At 44.6% G+C, this 20,226-nt stretch overlaps 1 protein-coding gene across 6 annotated transcripts in view; it reads right to left on the bottom strand.

Moving 5' to 3' along the window:
- LOC146359620 (uncharacterized) overlaps nucleotides 1–8,435 on the bottom strand; it is a 38,749-nt gene extending 30,314 nt beyond the window's left edge. For 5 of the 6 annotated variants that reach the window (XR_014787291.1, XR_014787294.1, XR_014787292.1 and 2 more), the window contains exon 1: nucleotides 8,349–8,435. Coding sequence is in view for 2 of the 6 variants with exons in the window: in XM_084831835.1 (XP_084687961.1) it covers nucleotides 8,349–8,373 (25 nt within the window). In the remaining 4 variants the exon portion in view is untranslated. Of the gene's footprint in view, nucleotides 1–7,398; nucleotides 7,505–8,348 lie in introns of all 6 variants that reach the window. The other variant, XR_014787295.1, reaches the window with a different exon arrangement.
- Nucleotides 8,436–20,226: the final 11,791 nt, after the last annotated feature.

Below are 20,226 nucleotides of genomic sequence, written 5' to 3'. Positions count from 1 at the left end.
AATCTGCATATAGTAATTTATATTGATATATTTAGAAATAATTATGCAGGTTCACATTTCACAGGAGGCAAAGCTAGCCAGTTAGTTTCTCATCGAAATAATCTTAAATAAAAGAAATACTTCAGTTAACTTGCATCCTGCCCAAAGCAACAGAAAAAGTTCTTTATCTAAGCTTAATTGCCATGCAGATTGGGGGGGGGGTGTTGCAGCATGTAGGGGGGGAGAGAGAGTTAACCCTTCCCTCCCCAGATGAAATCTGGCAATTAAGCAGAGAGAGAAACCCCTTCCACTGGCATCAATCAACACTCAGGGCTCTGCAGAATACATCTGTGGCCCAGGCCTAGCAATACCCCTGTTTAACTATCAGTTAATACATGGTCAACATTGTGCCTTTTTGCTAATGGAAGGCCAAATCCATTAACAGTGTTCAAAGAACTGCAAGTTTCACAGACAGAAAGTTTTCTATAGAAATTTCAGAATGCTCTGCATAATTAATATACTGGCACAAAACAGAATGCAAAGAAAAATGTAGTGTGCAATTTGAGATGAATTACTACTACTCAACAAATGCTTCAGGACAAGAACCATTTATAACGAATGTAGAATGCCTAGCAAGAACTATCCTTAATAGAGAGGCGTGAGTGGACTCCAATGCAAAATCTAGGGATGGCATGGTAACCCGCCAAGCTCAGTTTCCAGTGGGGGTATTGTTGTCCCACTGGGAATGGACAGTTATCCTGAATCTTCCTGATGTCCAATTCAATCCAATTTACTTTCCATCAAGGGGAAAAAGTCAGCAGTTGGATGCAAAACACTCTTGCGTGAACTCAGCAGAAAGAAGGAAAAACTGAGGCTGGATGTGCATGAGAACTTTCTAGGCTGTGAGACAGACTTGCCTTTATGGAATATCAAACCAGGTTCCTAAGAGAGTTCTGACTGTTATGCATCTTCACACAAATGCAATCATACCTAACAAAAACTCAATGCCTCGCTACAGTAATGCATAGTATTTGTTGTGGGGTGACCTATTTCAAAGTAGCGGTTGTTTTAAAAAAAACCTTTTAACAACACCTGTGGTTGAGATCAGAAGAATGGCTATTGAAAAAGAAAATGTGTGCTTTAATGTTAGATATTGTATATTCAGCAATGATATTAACTTCAGCATCATGTTCTCAATGTGCCATGATTATCCAATTGTTTTAAAAACATCTTTGAAATTCAGTTTCTAAATGCCAAGCGTTTTATGGGTCAAAAGTAGCTCTCCTTCTAAAAACAAACCACTTTGCTGAACCGAAGGCTGATTAGGTTCGTAAATTAGGCTAAGCAGCAGAGGAAGCTGTGAAATTCTTCCTTAGAGACAAGGCACAATTTTGAATGCATTTTTATTCTCTGGCCCTGATTCAGGAGTTTCTCTCTCCCTCTCTGTAACCCATGCCATATGATTAGGAATTGATCAACTGTTTAACAGGGAGGAGAGACTGACACTGCAAACCTAAATTCTTTTATTCAGAGTTAAGTCCTGCTGAGGTCAATGGGATATGCTCCCAGGTACATCTATTATTATTATTATTATTATTATTATTATTATTATTATTATTATTATTATTATTATTATTATATTTCTATACTACCCCATAGCTGAAGCTCTCTAGACAGTTTACATGTAGTCTCTGCTTCCCCTCCAACAGCTGAGTGATTAGCATTACCATTGATCAGGGGTGTTGCTAGGTTCTTAAAAGATCTGGGGCACATAACACATATTTGCATACACGAGTCTAAACACATGTCTAGTGTGTGTGTGTGTGGTGTGCATGCAATGTGCTTGCATGTCTGTATATATTACATACATACATACATACATATGAAGTGTGTACTGACCCCCCACCCCACTTCAACTCAGACCCCGATTCAGCATTTTGAAAAACATCCCGCTTCTGCTCTGGCCAATTTGTAGTCAGACCACTTCAGCTCAGCACCAAACCTGAGTCAATGTTTGGAAAAATGAGTCTTTATGCTTCCTGTTAACTACCATGGGAAATTAGAAAAAAACTAACTTTTTTCTCTTGGTCGGAACTGGATGATAATTTCAGGTAGCCCCCTAGAAGGGGAGTACACCTAGGGATGTCAGAGAACTCCGCGACGGATCTCGGTGAGGCCGAATGCCAGTGCATTCGGCCCCCCGAAATCCGTCGCTGAACAAAGCCCCCACCCCCCAAAACCACAAAGGCGCATGGGACGAAGTCCCCGCCACCCCCAACCCACAAAAGGCGCGTGAAACAGAGCACTTACCTGCTCCCGTCCGCGCTGCTTTGCGAATGGCGGCCGTCCTGCGGCCGCCATTCACTTCCTCTTCATAGCCATGATAGGCTACGTAAGTATTTATGTAGCCTATCACGGCAGGGGGAAAAAAACCCAGCGTACGCAAATGGCGGCTACCGCCATTTGCGTACACTGGGGGTTTTTCCCCCTGCCGTGATAGGCTACGTAAATATTTACGTAGCCTATCACGGCTAAATACAGGGATGCAAATGGCGGCAGCTTTGACAGCCGCCATTTGCGTCCCTGCAGGGCTGCCCAGCAGCCGGATGTCCCAGCTGCGGGCGGCTGGAGCCGGCCGGTGGCTCCGCGGCTTGGCTGCAGAGCGGAGCCGGCTGGGCAGGATTCCAGGGAGGAGGACCGGATCGCCTCCCCCCCCATCAAGGATTCCGGGAGGAGGGATGGAGCGCCTCCCCCCCACAGGGGAAACAGAATGGAACGGAAGGTAAGTGTTCCGTCCATCTCTAATTACACCTGCCCACTGTCAGAAAAATAGGTGCAGGGTTTATATTTTGATTTTCTTTTAAAGGGAACTGCCAATAACATTTTAATTCCTTGGAAGAATTGGATAAAAATTTCAGGATTCATTGCCCCATCAGAGGAGATCATGTCTGCCAAATTTCAGAGAGATAGCCACAAGGGTTTTTGTGCAAGGGTGGCCTTGACCTTTTGAGGTCTCCAAAAGAGGACATACTTATCTCCCTATGTTCCTTGTGGACCATTGCTCTGAAAATTACAGACAGCCTACAGTTGTCCCTAAGTAAGAAACCAGCAAAGTTTCAGAAGGATAGGTGCAGCAGTTCATGTGGAAGGGGAGTGATTTGCTTTCCCTTCCATTCACCCCTTCCCCAATAGTTTTTGGATAAATCTGTATGAAAATGAGGTGTCATTAGAGGTGTCTCCCAGGCAAGAAACCTGAAAGTTTCTGAAGGATATACATGCCTGCAAATTTAGAATGACTAGAATTTATTTACATTTCACTAATGTTAGCAGCAGGGGAACATGGGTGGGAAGGTGCTATGGGGTCCTGCTTGTGGGTTTCCTATGGGCATCTGGTTGGCCACTGTGTGAACAGAATGCTGGACTAGATGGACCTTGGTCTGATGCAGCATGGCTCTTCTTATGCTCTTAAATAGAGAGTGCCTCTGAGCATGTGCAGAATGTTTTTCTTTCATCACTGTTCACTTACATTCTCCCCCTACCAATTCTACTTCCCTCCATGCAAACACCCCTCCTCATCCTACCATCCTCAAGCAACTTTTCATAAAAACAGATGTCTTGTTTTGTGAAACTCCTCTCTACCTCCTCCTTGTTATGCACAAGCTCTCATTATATCTCCCTCCTCATAACTTCATTTGTGCCAAGACTTCACCAGGATTCAGCCAATGAATCTGTTTTCAAAACTAGGGCTAGGTTATGGAGAAATTCTGAGCATGTACTAAGTGCCTTTCCCTCACCACTGAAGCTAGCATTCATGCAAAAAAACAAAACAAAACCCAAACCCACAAATGACAAAACATCCATAGGACTGAGCTGAAAGGGTAGTCAATTCCTTCGATGGAATTGGGTAGGTACTGTATTAAGCTTGCAGTACCATGTTCACAACTCAGGACTTATTTCTGAGTAAACATGCAAAACATCAAGGTGCAAACCTCCCTGCAAAAGTAACTTGTGCTGGAATCCTATGCACGCTTTCCTGAGGGTAAGCCTCATTAAACATAATGGGACTTCTCAGTAGGCATACATAGGATTGCATAAATTAGCAATATTTATCTCCCCTCCACTTAAAAAACAAACCAAAACTCCTATTTTTAAATTAAAGCTTTCTGTTCATAGGAACATAGGAAGCTGCCTTATACTGAGTCAGCCCCTGGGTCCATCTAGCGCAGAATTGTTGACACTGACTGGCAGCAGCAGCCCTCCAAAGTTCCAGGCAGGATTCTTTCGTAGCCCTACCTGGAGATGCTGGGGGTTGCACCTAGAACCTTCTGCATGCCAAGCATGTGCTCTACCACTGAGCTACAGCCCTTCCTGTTGCTGGATAATGGCAACTGAGAAACAAAACAGCCCGATTTGTTTCTGTACAACCATGTGAACCCACTCTTCTCAAAGACTTCTCAAAGGAGAAGGAGAAAAACCAACCCTCTTGTCTGTTTGTATAAAGTCAAATACAGTTCAGAACTTCACTTGCCTGCCGAAGAGAATTCTCTTTAAGAATTCCCCAAGATATGCTCTGGGTGGAATAAAGAAGAGAAAGAAAGAAAGAAAGAAAGAAAGAAAGAAAGAAAGAACAAACAGGGGAGGGGAGGGGAGGGGAGGGGAAAAGAAGAATGGTGATTGGAAATGTGCATGGGGGTGGGGGGTAGAGAGAATTCTCTAAGCCAAGTGGCTCCTTTCAGAGAGGTAGTACTTCAGAGGAATTTAGGAGGCTGTGCAGGGTTTGCAAGGATTGCACATACTTAAATGAACTTTATGAGGTGAGGTGGCTGAGGGCTTTTTCTAGCTTTTTTAAAATTGTAGAACCTATTTAAAAGCCCCAGCAGTTTCTCAATCATGACGCCACATAGTCCCAACCCTCCCTTTGGGATTATTTGAGTCCTACAGCTATTTAGGGGAAATTAAAGTTGAGGGGGAAAAAGAAGTTTGTGGAGGCTGATTGGATCCTTTGCTGTACTGAAGCTACTAAACTTCTGCAGAATCCAAAGGTTCCAGTTTGGGGAAGTAAAATCAGATGTAAGTATTAAATACATGTAAGCATTGCTTTGGAGCCTGGAGACTATTGAATGCAGACTGAGGCTTGAATCAAAGAATATAACCTGGTTTAAAAACTATACAAGATTACCAAATATATGATTCTGAAACAGAATGGAGACTCAATTAGATTAGCTCATTTAAGATTGGACCACAGCTATGTAGATGACTGTGGTAAATTGGCTGTATTATTGGAAGCACAGTAGTGCCTTCAGTAGATAAGGTGATCAGTCAAAAAAGGATTCCACCATGTTAAATGAAAATTAGGGGGATGGGTTATTCTAACCTTAATAAAATCGGAAGGCTTTCACTAAACTTCCTAAATATTGCACGTGCCAGACAGAAATGTTTATTTTACATGACCTGAAAATTTCAGGAGGATTGGTTAAAGAGAGGCGGAGAAAGGGCAATTAACAGAAAAAATAAAATACTCAGTATTTTATACTCAGTGAAAGGTTGGTGAGGGGTGCAAGAAGAGAGCTCCCTCTCACTGTTCAACCCATCCTGCAAGCTACTGGTGTAAGCAAGCAAACACGCATGGGTCACCTCACAGTAGGATTCCTCTAGCAATACAGTAAGGCTCAGATGCTTCATAAGGCAATACTGGACCAGGACAACGTGGAACATCTTTGCTGGTCCCAGGCACCCCATCCTCCTAATCTGGATTTGGGACTGAAAGACCCAGGACAAGTGTGGGTGCATGGAGGGTCAGTTGGAAGCAAGCACAATTTGTGACGTGGCACAACATCATGACTGACTGATCACGGGGCATGTCTGATAAGGCATCAGCCTTAGCTTCCGGTTTCCTGGCTTTGTGGAGTGTGGACCAACGTGAGATAGCCTTACTGTCTAGTCTTTTAAACCAACAGGTTTTTTGATGATTGAATCTTCAAGGGCCTGTAATAGAACAATCTGGTTTCTCCTCTGCTACTTACCTGGGGTGGCTTAGTCCCACTGGCTGGCCCTCATTTGTTTCATCACTCTGTGTGGGTGTGGGTGTTTGTGAGCTACTGTGCCTTGCTGAAAGACAGCTGTGTCTCTATGTGTTGTAACTAATAAAAGGGAGCTGTTCATCAAGCTGTCTGTCTCTGCTGCGTGCTCCCGCAGTGAATCTACCTTCCCACCACTGTTGCCACCAGCTATATTGCTCCTCATCCCCAGTCTCACTGCTATCGCTTGCTTACTTGAGAGTCGGAGAGCCAGTGAGCAAGTAGGCAGTGGCATCTCCTCCTCCTGCCCCTCTTCACCACCACCGGTGTCTGGGCCTCACTGAGAGGCAAGTGATCAAGCAGGTTGCCATGGTGAAGAGGAGGAGCAGCTCCAAGGGGCTCTTGTCAGTGGGACCCTACTAGGGCCCTCAGCAGGTGCTCAACCCTGCATACCCTTGACACCAGACCTGGGGTAAATGTGGAAGGTCGTGACATGGGACTGGGCCAGATGAAGGGTGGAGCAGAGAGATGAGAGAAGAAAATTTGGAGAGAGAGGGCGATTAAAGCACAAATATGTACCTATTCCATAGGAATACAAATAGGAAGTTTGGAATACAGTTCCAGGTTCTGGGTTTGCCCTTCAGTGATTCTGTGATGGGAAAGTGCAAAGTGGGGGATAGCTGAGGTCTCTGCAGGTTCCTTTTAACACTGGCATGTTCTAAGGGGTTTTGCCCTTGCTGTCCAGGTGGGGTGGGCTGGGGTGATGTTTGTGGTTGTGTGGCCATTCCCTAGGAGCCCCGATTAAACCAATAGTAAAATAACAAAAACAGACATCGGGGAGGAAACTAAGGGGGGAGGCAAGGGGGGAGCACAGCTAACTGCAAATAGATGCCTGAGTGAAGCCTAACCAGATCTCAGCTCTACTCTCGTCCTGTTTGAATACCTTAGCAGGGGTTGGGGGAGGGTATTTCCCAAAACAAAGAGATGAAGGAGAATCTAGGATATTAAGCTCCCTGGCCATTGGTGCATAGAGGGTCCAGTGTGCAAAACATTGCCGGGATGTTCCTTAAACTTTAATGGCTATAAACAGCTGCTAACATGGTTTACCCGTGGTGGTAGTGCTGCTTCCTGACTTTAGCTTTTTTCCTGCCAGGGTTCTGAACGCGCGAATTCCAAATCTCCCTTGGGTAGCTTGATTGGAATAGTAACTCAGCCATCAGAGATGCTTTTGCAGGGAGACACAATTCTTTTGTGTGTGGGGGGGTGTTCCTTATAATTCAAGTAGGTTAGCAGTCCACAAGTGTAAGTAATAGCTCTCTTGCCCTGGTGGGCCTTAAACCCTTGCTTAGCCAGCTTTCCAGGACAAACTGGAGAGTCTAGAGTCAAGGTGTGTGATGCATACCTCCAAAACAGCAAGGCAACTGAGCTCCTCAGTAACACCACATGCTCCAGTCAGAGCAGGAAGGCCTGTTCCACATTCCTCTGCTCTGTGAGGTGTTGGCGTCCCTCTGAGCATCACCAAAAAGGTGGAAATCCATCACCAAAGCCAGAGGACAAAGGAGAACACAGATTTGCATAAAATGCCCATGTTGCTATGTGTAGCTACGAATTTGAATACTGATTACAGAAATTCAATACAATTCACTCCAGTCGGGAGGACTGTGACCAGGTGATCTGTGTACACTGCTCAGTCTGCTGTCCAGGTACTACTGTTGAAGGGCAACTTCAAGGCCCCTGCTCTCGCTTCTTATGGTTCTTGACCTTTAAATCGGCCTTGGACTGGACAGCCCTTCAAACAAAGGATGCCTTCAAAGAGAGGATTGTCCTCTGCCAGCCCTTCCAATAAAAGACTGTGAAGTGGGGACACATGGCAACACTAGTGATCGGGAAAATGAGGACACATGCATCCATCACTCCCTGAAGAAGCAGGGCCATCAGTTAAAGACACAGAAATAGAGCAGACCCTGGGCTAGTCTGGTTCTTCCACCAATGCTTTAATTGCTCTTTTATTTGTACTTGGCATCTCCTGCCTATAACACAATATCTATGTCAGCTTAACAGAAGGACTCAGCTCTAGGAAATGCCTGAAAACATCATTAAAAAATCTCTGAAGAACATTGCATTTGGGGATTAGAAGAATTGGGGGACAAAATGATTGACCCCTTGCAAGCCTCCAGCTCTCCTGGGACTGCTGCCTGTTGCCGCAAACAAGATAAAACAAATTATATCCATGCAAAATCACATTTAAAGAAAACGTTGATTCCTGAACAAACTAGATTAACAGAAAAATCATTAACAGTAACTTAGATAAGTTGCAAACACCATTAACTTGAATGATTTTTTAAAGCTTACCTGAACTTTCACCATTTCCTGTCATACACTTAATTAATCTTCTGTCCTGTAAGCATTGCTGGATTTAACTTGGAGAAGGATATGATTAAGCTTTACACAGTGCTGGCACACTACACATGTTTTCCTGGACAGATCCCGCCCCCAGCAAACCAGTTCTGCTGCGCTGTTTGGTTAATCATCACAATGAAAGTGATAAGGAGCCAGGAGGGAAGAGAAATTCAAAACCCACAACCAACCCCATCTGCACTACTGCTACACCAATCGTATAAAAGCAGTAGAGAAAGTGGCCCTCTTGCATGCTTTCCTACTAACATTTGCATTCAAGGGAAAGCCAAATGGAGCCCCAGAATGTGCTACCCAAAGCCCATGTAACAGATCACAGATTGGGAGAGTGGGGTGGAACAGAGAAGTGTACAGGGGGAAGAAGGAGATTCCTTGGCAGCCAAGCAACACGGGAGCTTTGAGGATGTTCTTTGCACTACTGCAGCCAGCGCCTTTCATTTCACTGTCCAAATCCTCCCTCTTTCTTTGCCACAATTAACCTAAAAGGGTTCACGTAGCACTTGAGTTTTCTGCACACACTTGATCTCTCTGCATGTGATCACTGGCACCAAAAATGTGTGAACGGACTCTTCTGAAAATGATTCCTTATTGTCTCAGGTCGTGGTACCAAAGTTCTTGCTGATAACTCATTCACATAATACAAGCCACCCACCCATTGCACACTTAATTCGGATTTTAAACCCAGAACTGAAGCAGCAATAATATTTACTCATGTCGCTTCTATTACGACATGAATAGGTACCCACTCTAGGATCCAAAACTTCTGCTTGCAAGTCTTCTGCTTCCTAGTACTACCCTGCCCAGTGCAGAGCCTGTTTATGCCCTCAGTTACTATGGGAGAGCAACTTCTGCTCTTATTTCAGACTCTGATTCAGACCCAGTTCATCATAGTTGCTGCTTCCTGTGGCATGTATGTATGTATGTATGTATGTATGTATTTATTTATTTATAACACTTGTATCCTGCCCTATATCATTAGGATCTCAGGGCGGTGTACACATAAAATCAATTTAAACAGTGTAAAACAATAAATCATTTAAATTTCTTAAAACATATTAAATCATTAAGCTAGCTAATACCAATTTAAGACATAAAACAATAAAATGGTTACAACAGTGTACAAACTCAGGGAATCCAATTAGCCCTCAAAGGCATTGGTAAAAAGCTATGTTTTAACTTGGTGCCAAAATAAAACCACTGTCAGTGCCAATCGGGCCTCCAAGGGGAGGGCATTTCACAACCAGGGTTCCACAGCAGAAAAAGCTTTCTCCTGCATCCCACCATAGTGTGAGACATGAGAGAACCAATGATTCTTGAATTGTCAGTACCAGTGGCAAAAAGCAGACTCAAACTGCAAACCTTCTGGGATACAGCTCCAGGCCCTGGAGTGATAGATACACAGCTGGATTCTGTGGGTTTCCTGGGCCCAAGTTGTTTTATTGGCTTTTTCCCACCTCTGTCTAATCATGATTTGTTTCTGAGTCATACTGTCCCAGTTTCACAGGAGTGGGCAACAAGTAGATCTCAAGATGTTTTGGCCTACAACTCTCACCAGCCCTAGCCAGGTTAGCCAATGGTGAGGGCTGATGGGAGTTGTAGGCCAGAACATCTGGAGGGCCACAAATTGCCCAACCCTGCTATATCAGCTTCTCTTCCCTGTGAATTCCTCATTTGTATAGGAAGCAGAGCCACTCACAGGTATGCATCTGATAGACCCGACTCGTTCATCCTGTTCTTGGCTGTGTCCTCTCTCCTGTTTTTAACCCTGCAAGCTTTACTTTAGATGATCCAGCATTCCTATCCTGCAACGTGATATTCCTGCTTCAGATTTCCCTTCACAAACATCTGACCCACCTGACTGCACTGGCTTCTGACCTCATCATCTAGATCTAAACCTGGTGACCCTCCTTTTACCCTCTAGCTTCAGTGTCACTTCCCACAGTGTCACTAAAAGAGACTTCTCGCCACCCCCCCTTACCCCGACATCTCCCTTAACTCTTTATCTCTCAGGGATAAGGATGATGCTATAAGCACTAATCATGCTGTCATCTTCAGTTGATACTGAACATTGGGTTGTTCAGTATCACATTGGGTTGTATCCAATGTTAGTCCAACTTAAGACCCATTCACTTCAATGGCTCTCCTCTTAGTAGGGCTAACATGGGATACAATCCAAGGTCCCAGTCCCATCCTCCACAGGAACTGCATTCAGAACTGGATCTCATGTGTCTTACAGACAGTGCAATCATGTACATGTCTGCTTCAAAGTAAGCCTCATTGTTACTCCCAGATAAGTGTGCATAGGATTGCAGCATAGATCTCACTGCATGAAATATAAATTTTCTATATCTGCCCATTGGTGGCTAAAGAAACTGCCAGCGACTAGCGTATAATCTGAATGTTACTGGAGAATGTGGCTTAGAACCCTCAGACAGCCATGCAGGTGCACCTGAAATTTACAAGTGACTCGTAATTTTGATACATAACCATAACAAGATTTAATGGGGAATGACTTGCTACATTAGTTTGCGCGTATTTAACAGTCATCATCTGCTGCTCAGTGCAGCTGCAGAAAGTTATGGGCATCTAAATACAAGTTTATGGCCGATTACTTTTATAGGAAGGGACCTCCCTCTCCAACAAACTTTCTGTGTTTCATTTATGTGGCCAGATGCGACGCTATCGATAATTCACTGCTTGTTGACCAGGCAACTTGAAAATCTAACATCGTGAGGAAGGATAGACATTTGAAACTGGAGTAGGGCTGAAAAATAGATTTGAAGTTGCACCTAGTAATGTCCTCTAGCTCTGGCTACCATGGGGCTGCCCTGTGTAATGCCTCAGCTGTCCCACTGTTAATAAAAGGGCTTAGTCCAGTAATACCACACATATTTAATTAAAAAAAAAGAACAGAAACAATGTTATTTTCTTACAATTTTACATATCTGAATCACTAGGTATATGCTGGACATAATCAAAACAGTAGTATTTTGAATGACTGGTATTGAAAAGGGTGTACAAAATTCTGCATGATGTGGAGAATATGGAAAGGGGACATTTCTCTCCCTCTCTTACAATACTAGAACCCGGAGTCATCCTATGAAGCTGACTGGTGGGAGATTCAGGACAGATAAAAGAAGTACTTCTTCACACAGCGCGTTGTCAAACTATGGAATTCACTACCACAGGAAGTAGTGATGGGATGGCCACCAATCTGGATGGCTCTAAAAGGGGGTTACACAACCTCCTGGAGGAGAAGGCTATCAACCAACTAGTCCTGATGGCTATATGGTACCTCCAGTATTACAGGCACTATGCCTATATGTACACCAGTTGCTGGGTAACATGGGTGGGAGGGTGCTGTTGCGCTCATGCCCTGCTTGTGGGTTTGCCCCACAAACTCATGGCAGATGGTTTGCCATTGTGGGAACAGAATGCTGGCCTAGATAGACCCTTGGTCTGATCCAGCATGGCTCTTCTTACGTTCTTGTGTTATTGAAAAATTCCAAAAGAAAATTTCTAAATACCATATCACCATAATACCTTTCTTTATTCGGTGAACTCAGAGGTCACAAAATACTGTGCTAGCTTTTGGGTTCTCCAGAAGTCTTCATCAGGCAAGATCATAAACAAAGTAAAATTGTGTGTGGGGGGGGAAGCGACTGATGTTCAAACCATGGCATCTGCATTTGGAAATTAAAAGTGGGAGGAGGTGGCAGACATTCAGACTGAAGTTATATGTGAAAGTAAAAAGACACCTGTGAAATATATAAAAAGTTAGATCAACTAATAAAGGGGTTCTGTGATGCTAGAGGAAAAACTAAAATTGGAATGCAGAGCTTGCATGGTATAGCAGTTAAGTCAGTGGAGGCTGGTGCCTCCGATTTCGGTGGGGCTGTGGATCTATTCTGGGCTTCAGTCAGAACCAGCCAAAACTCTAAAGGAGCTATCCAAAGTGCTGAACCCATAGGATTCAGAACTTTGGATAGCTGCTTTAGAGTTCTGGCTGATTCTGACTGAAACCCATAATAGATTCACAGCCCCACTGAAATCACAGCCACCAGCCTCCACGGGTGAGAGTACTGGATTAGGAACAGGGATAACGGATTTAAATCCCTTATTAACCATAAAGATCACTAGATTATCTTGAGCCAGTCATGTTTTCTCAGTCTAACCTGACTCACGGGGTTTTGTGGGAGTGAAATACAGGCTGGGGGGAGAACCATGAAAGGAGCCCAGGAAGGAGCCCGGTTCTCCAGCTGTGGACCAGATGGAGAACTTCCATGGGCCAAATTAGGGCCACAGGCTGGATATCCCCCATCCCTGCTTTAACAGCAACAGCTACAGCATTTCACCAAAATGAAGGTGCAATGATGGGGGAAGCTCAGCTCCTTGAAAGGAGGAAAAGGTGGTAGCCCTATTGGCCTGGGTCAGAAGTGCGACCTGTGAGGGGTTGTCCAGAGAATGGACAGCCCATCTTATCCAGCAAATCTGTTCCTTATTAAAAGTCTACAGAAAGCACACAACCTTGAAACATACTGCTAATACTAATAAATATGAATGCTTTAGTTTTACTTTATGGCAGCCAAAATCCATTCATAGAAGAAATCCGTGGGTCTCACACAGGCTAAGTTGGTTGTTCAGCCACCCTCAGCAGTTCCAAAAGGTGTCAATAGCCAGGTGATACCGTTGTCATGGGAACTAAATATTTTAATTAGGTTCCTCTGCCTGCAGACAATAGACCTCTAACTTGAGAATGTCAAAGGAAGGAAGGAGATTTGATGGCCACTTTCTCATGAGGTCTAGAAACTTTGCAGAAGACAAGAGTGTGTCAGGCAAGAAGAACGTTCTGATCAGCCCCTCGCTTTAGTGATGCAGTGGAGGTGGAGCCAGGGCTCGCAGGGTCAAAGCGCCAGGACTTCTTGATTGGCCAGGACACTGATGTCATCTGCCATCCCATCCACCTCAGGCTTCCTCTTCCCTCTGAGCTTAGCTACAATCCTCTCTGTAGCTAGCAGAGAAGGCATTTTGCTATCCCTGTTGCAATGCAAAGCGTTTGGGGATGTCTTGGTCTTGAATGGGCAATTAAAACCCATTAGCGTTACAAAAGACCTGTTCTTTGTGGAGATGGAATTGGTTTGTTGATATGGTTTGTTGATATGGATCAACAAAGCTGCCTGAATTTTTGGACTCTCCTTGGGGGCGTGGCTGTGGGGACTATCATGACGACTGCCTGCACTTCAACATTTACCACTATACCACTCCCTAGATTACACCTCCCCCTTCATCCAACCAGACCTCTATAACGCACATCAGGTCAGCTCTCTCTTCCTGATCCTGTTCACAGATGGCCACCTCCTTCCCCCTGACTGACCTGGCATTTATCAGCAGCATTTTAAGAGGGTGCAGAAAGGCCACCACTGTTATCCAGGCTGGGGGATGGGTGGACAGTGAAATAGCACATAGACGCTGAGCTCCCCTTTCCGACACCTGACATTCCCAGCCCCTTCCTCCATAATACCTCCTGTCCATTACAACTTCTATGGTGGTTTCTCCCTCCCCAACACTCCCCTCCAACACTCCAGCTCCCCTCAAACACATGCTGAACTTCAAAGACACCAAAAGTTAATAAAAAACCCTCCACAAATATACTACTGCCTTATCCCACCCTGAGGTCTCTGTTGGGCCCACAGCAAGCTCTGGGAATACCCTCCCTTCCCTGGAAGCAATTCAAAAATACTAAAACAGTCATTTTATAAGACTGGATTAAATAACATGGAAGATCCTTTAAAAAAAAAATACCTGGGATGCGCTCTGACATAATTTCTTTAAAATAATAAAAGAAAATTATATTCCAGGCCAAATTACAGGGCACAACAATACAACAAATATCTGATTTGATAGTAATAATGATCCTACGAAGTATTATGTCCTAAAAAGGAGCCAATCAAACTTTATGCTGTCAACAGAATTACAGAATTGCAGAATTACTCCGAGCTGCTGAAACAGATGAGGCAGTTTGGGTAAGGGATATGGAAAGAGCAAATTATTCTGTTCTGCTACTACCAAGAAGGAAATTACTCATCTTAATGTATATGTAGACTGAAAAAATCCTTTATTTTTAGGGAATCTCCCCATGACCTATAAAACAAATTGCAATTTTAAAAAATAGATACGCTATCATGAGTAGATGTTAGCATATAAGCCTCTTATAGTTTTTCCCCCTAAAAGATACGCTGCTCAGTGGTTTCTTATTTTTTACTAGGGGCAGGGCTACATGAACAGGGGGCAATAACTGAAGATAGCTACCCCATATTAAGTTCTCCCTTCTGCATCTGTAACATTGAGTTCAACTTGCCCATAAGAAAAGAAGAGCTGTGCTGGATCAGACCAAGGGTCCATCTAGTCCAGTATCCTGTTTCCTACATGGGCCAGTTAGATGCCTCTGGGAAACCCACCACAAGCAGGATATGAAGGCATGAGACAGCTATTGCCGTCTCCACTGCAAGCTACAGGTAGGGGTAGTGCTGCACTTAGGCCATGGGAACTGGGGCATAGCTAGCCTTAGGATCGCTATAGTCCACGGTGTGTTTTTCCCTGTGATTGGCTTCCGGCTCCTCCCAGCCCTTCTCTCCACCATCTTCTCTCAGCGCCTTTCTCTACTGTGGAGAGCACACGTGCTTGCTCGCTTCCTCTCCTGCCGGTGTTGCAGAACACAAAGAAATGGTCTGAACAAGCCCTTTTGAGACCCTGCACTGTACCTACCCCTTCATGGATCACTGCCTTGTTGTGGCGAAGGGGCTTGCATAACTCAGTGAAGCCATAAGCTATGCTGTGCAGGGCCACCCAAGATGGACAGGTTGTGGCGGAGAGTTCTGACAAAATGTGGTCCACTGGAGAAGGAAATGGCAACCCACTCCAGTATTCTTGCCAAGAATACCCCATGGAACGTATCCCAAGGCTAAAAGATATGACGCCGGAAGATGAGCCCCTCAGGTTGGAAGGTGTCCAATATATTACTGGGGAAGAGCAGAGGGAATTTCCAAGTAGCGCCAGAAAGAGTGAAGCGGCTGGGCCAAAGCCAAAAGGACACTCAGCTGTGGATGTGTCTTGTGGTGATAAGAAAGTCTGATGCTGTAAAGAAAAATATTGTTTAGGAACCTGGAATGTCAGATCAATGAATCAAGGTAAGCTGGACGTGGTCAAACGTGAGATGGCAAGATTGAACATCGACATCTTGGGAATCAGCGAACTCAAATGGACAAGCATGGGCGAATTTAATTCAAGTGACCGTTCTATCTACTACTGTGGGCAAGAATCCCTTAGAAGAAATGGAGTAGCACTCATAGTCAACAAAAGGGTGGGAAAGGCAGTACTGGGGTACAATCTCAAAAACGATAGAATGATCTCAGTATGAATCCAAGGCAAACCATTCAACATCACAGTAATTCAAGTCTATGCCCCAACCACTGATGCTGAAGAAGCTGAGGTTGATCGGTTCTATGAAGGCCTACAACACCTTCTAGAACTAACACCAAAAAAAGATGCCCTCTTCATCATAGTGGATTGGAATGCTAAAGTAGGAAGTCAAGAAATCACCAGGATAACAGGCAAGCATGGCCTTGGTGTACAATGAAGCAGGACAAAGGCTAATAGAGTTTTGCCAAGAGAACACACTGATCATAGCAAACACTCTTTTCCAACAGCACAAGAGGCGACTCTACACATGGACATCACCAGATGGTCAATATCGGAATCAGATTGATTATGTCCTTTGCAGCCAAAGATGGAGAAGCTCTATACGGTCAGTAAAAACAAGACCTGGAGCTGACTGTGGCTCAGATCATGAGTTTCTTGTTGCAAAGTTTCGGCTTAAATTGAAGAACGTAGGGAAAACCAGTAAACCATTCAGGTATGACCTAAATCATATCCCTTATGAATATACAGTGGAGGTGAGAAATAGATTTAAGGGATTAGACCTGATAGACAGAGTGCCTGAGGAACTATGGACAGAGGTCCGTAACATTGTTCAGGAGGCAGCAACGAAATCCATCCCAAAGAAAAAGAAATGCAAGAAAGCCAAGTGGCTGTCTGATGAGGCTTTACAAGTAGCTGAGGAAAGAAGGGAAGCGAAAAGCAAGGGAGAAAGGGGAAGATATACCCAACTGGATGCAGAGTTCTAGAGAATAGGAAGGAGAGACAAGAAGGCCTTCTTAAATGAACAATGCAAAGGAATCAAAGAAAACAATAGAATGGGAAAGACTAGAGATCTCTTCAAGAAAATTGGAGATCTCAAGGGAATGTTTTGTGCAAAGATGTGCATGATAAAGGACAAAGAAGGCAGGGACCGAACAGAAGCAGATGAGATTAAGAAGAGGTGGAAAGAGTACACAGAAGAACTATACAGGAAAGATCTGAATGTCCCTGATAGCCATGATAGTGCGGTCACTGAACTTGAGCCGGACATCCTCGAAAGTGAAGTCAAGTGGGCCTTAGGAAGTATTAGTAACAACAAAGCTAGCAGAGAGGAAAGTATTCCAGCTGAGCTATTTAAGATCCGAAAAGATGATGCTGTTAAAGTGCTGCACTCAATATGCCAACAAATTTGGAACACTCAACAGTGGCCACAAGACTGGAAAAGGTCAGTTTACATTCCAATTCCAAAGAAGGGCAACGCCAAAGAGTGTTCAAACTACCATACAATTGTGCTCATTTCACATGCCAGCAAGGTGATGCTCAAAATCCTACAAGCTAGGCTTCACCAATATGTGAATCGAGAAATACCGGAAGTACAAGCTGGGTTTCGAAGAGGCAGAGGAACTAGAGATCAAATCGCCAACATTCGCTGGATCATGGAGAAAGCAAGAGAATTCCAGAAAAACGTCTATTTCTGCTTCATTGACTACACTAAAGCCTTTGATTGTGTGGATCACAACAAACTGTGGCAAATTCTTAAAGAGATGGGGGTACCAGACCACCTTACCTGTCTCCTGAGAAACCTGTACGAGGGTCAAGAAGCAAGAGTACGAACCAGACATGGAACAACCGATTGGTTCAAAACTGGGAAAGGAGTATGACAAGGCTGTATATTGTCGCCCTGCTTATTTAACTTATATGCAGAGTACATCATGAGAAACGCTGGGTTGGATGAATCACAGGTCGGAATTAAGATTGCCGGGAGAATTATCAACAACCTCTGATATGCAGACGATACCACTCTAATGGCAGAAGTGAAGAGGATCTCAAGAGCCTCTTGTTGAGGGTGAAAGTGGAGAGTGCAAAAGCTGGTTTGAAACTCAACATTAAAAGAACTAAGATCATGGCATCTGGTCCCATCACTTCCTGGCATATAGAAGGGGAAGACATGGAAGCAGTGACAGATTTTATTTTCTTGGGCTCCAAGATCACCACAGACGGTGACTGTGGCCATGAAATTAAAAGACGTTTGCTCCTTGGGAGGAAAGCTATGGCAAACCTAGACAACATAGTAAGAAGCAGAGACATCACCTTGCCGACAAAGGTTCGTATAATCAAAGCTATGGTTTTCCCAGTAGCAACCTATGGCTGTGAGAGCTGGACTATAAGGAAGGCTGAGCGCCGAAGAATTGATGCTTTCGAACTGTGGTGCTGGAGAAGACTCTTACGAGTCCCCTGGACTGCAAGGAGGTCAAATCAGTCCATCCTAAAGGAAATCAACCCTGAGTGCTCATTGGAAGGACAGATACTGAAGCTGAAGCTCAAATATTTTGGCCGCCTAATGCGAAGCGAAAACTCCCTGGAAAAGACCCTGATGCTGGGAAAGATTGAAGGCAAAAGGAGAAGGGGACGACAGAGGATGAGATGGCTAATAACATCACCGCTGCAATGAATATGGACTTGAGGTCTTGAGCACATTCCGGGAGAGAGCGCAGGACAGGAAGGCCTGGCGTGCTATGGTCCACGGGGTCACGAAGAGTCGAACATGACTGAATGACTGAACAACAACTGTACCTACATCCTATGTGCAAGAATACTTGTGAGTAAAGCTGTTTTTCTTTCTTCACCATGGGCGCAATCCCATGCCTGTTTAGACAGAAAAATTCCTACAACTCCCAGCATGCTGGGAATTGTAGGACTTTTTTCTGTCTAAACAGGCATAGGATTGCTCCCTAAAGAAAGAAATACGTAGTCTCCCTTTTTAGCCTTTTGTGTGCATGCGGGACTGGTAGACGCTCATTCTGTTTTGCCTTTTGTTTTTCTCTGCTAGCGACCTTTTTAACAGGAGGCAGCAATACCAAATGGTTCCCGGCAGAGACCTGTCCTGCTGTTGCTTCCAGCAGCTGGTATTCAGTGGCAAACTGCCTCTGAACCTATACATAGTAAGCCCCCGTGCCAGTGTCCAGATATCATGATGATGTACGCTTCCTCCTCTCACCAGCCAAAGCTATGGCGTGCGGGAGGGGAAGTGTCCAACATAATAGCATCACAGCACTGGGTAAGTTAAGACAGCCATTATGGAGGGGGAGGGAGAATTTGGCATGGGGCTATCTCCAGTCCATCACTCTGTTTCGAGTCCATTTCACTTTCACATGTGCTCATTTCTCAGCTTGTTCCATCCCATTTCCACATTCATCGCTGAATCTTTAAAAGAATCTGCATAGAAATTTGATATTTGAATATGCATTTTTGAACTTTCCCCCCTACAAAATACATATTTCATAATTTATTTTCTCTCAATATCTACATTTCCAAATATATTTTATCTTAAAATATGCATTTCAAGTGCATCTTTTGAGCCAAGAATGGCATCACAAATTAGGGATGTACGAATCCCTTACCTCTGGGTCCGGCAGGGGGGTCCGTGGGGGGGGTGATCCGTCCCTCCCCCCTGGAATCAGTCCGGGCTGGCTCCGCTCTGCGGCAATCCTGCAGTGCCAACCACCGGCTCCGCTTCGCTGGTGATACAGCCGGCCACCATTGCCGTGCTGTATCGCTGGGGGAGGGTAAGTGACTCTCTGGATGCAAATGGCGTAGTGGGCACCATTTGCGGCCATAAAGCTGGTAGATTAGCCTAAATGCAGCCATTTACGGCTGCATTTAGGCTAATCTACCAGCTTTACGGCCGCAAATGGCGCCCACTATGCCATTTGTGTCCCTGTTCTTCCCCATGATAGGCTAGGCAAATATTTGCGTAGCCTGTCGCATGAATAGGAACGCAAATGGAATTCTCCCCCATCCCTTTCACAATTATTGGAGAAGTATGAAAGCTGAAGAATAACTATGTTTAGTCCAGGAGGTGCTACTCGGGTCAGTTCATACAGGAATTCACACAGATCAAAATCCTACAAGGGGATGCCATTTTCAATATGCTGGCATTGCCCCCTGTGTCTCCAGGCATGCCCCCACACCCTTAATTCAGACCTTGCTGTATTGAACCGGAATGGTCTGAATAGTTCTACTTACATTCACTTGAACGTAAGTAGAACTCTCTGTGTGATCGCAGATTCTGCCTTATCAGGGGTTCCCAATCTTGCGGAGAGTTCTACTTATGTTCAAGCAAATACGAGTAGAATTCCTGTTCAGACCTTTCTGGATCACTTCAGCAAGGTCTGAACTGAGGGGGCGGGGGTGGCATGCCCAGAGACATAGGGGGTGGAGTCAGTGTGCACATGCCTGTCCCAGTACCTAGTACACACTTTGAGCACTCATGTTTTCAAACGATCCCCCAATTAGGGCTACTAAACATGCATGTAGATGTGTAAAGCTGAATGTCTGAAAAGGGTTCGTGTCAATCATGTGGGTGCTTCAAGTGAGATGTATAACAACAGAGAAGCAT

The sequence above is a fragment of the Heloderma suspectum genome, chromosome 1 (genome assembly GCF_057233095.1).
Source record: "Heloderma suspectum isolate Gila_16-S chromosome 1, 16-S_ref, whole genome shotgun sequence".
Taxonomy (NCBI): Eukaryota; Metazoa; Chordata; class Lepidosauria; order Squamata; family Helodermatidae; genus Heloderma; species Heloderma suspectum.
Note: the sequence above shows the minus strand (reverse complement) of the source record. Positions and strands in the feature narration are given on the sequence as shown.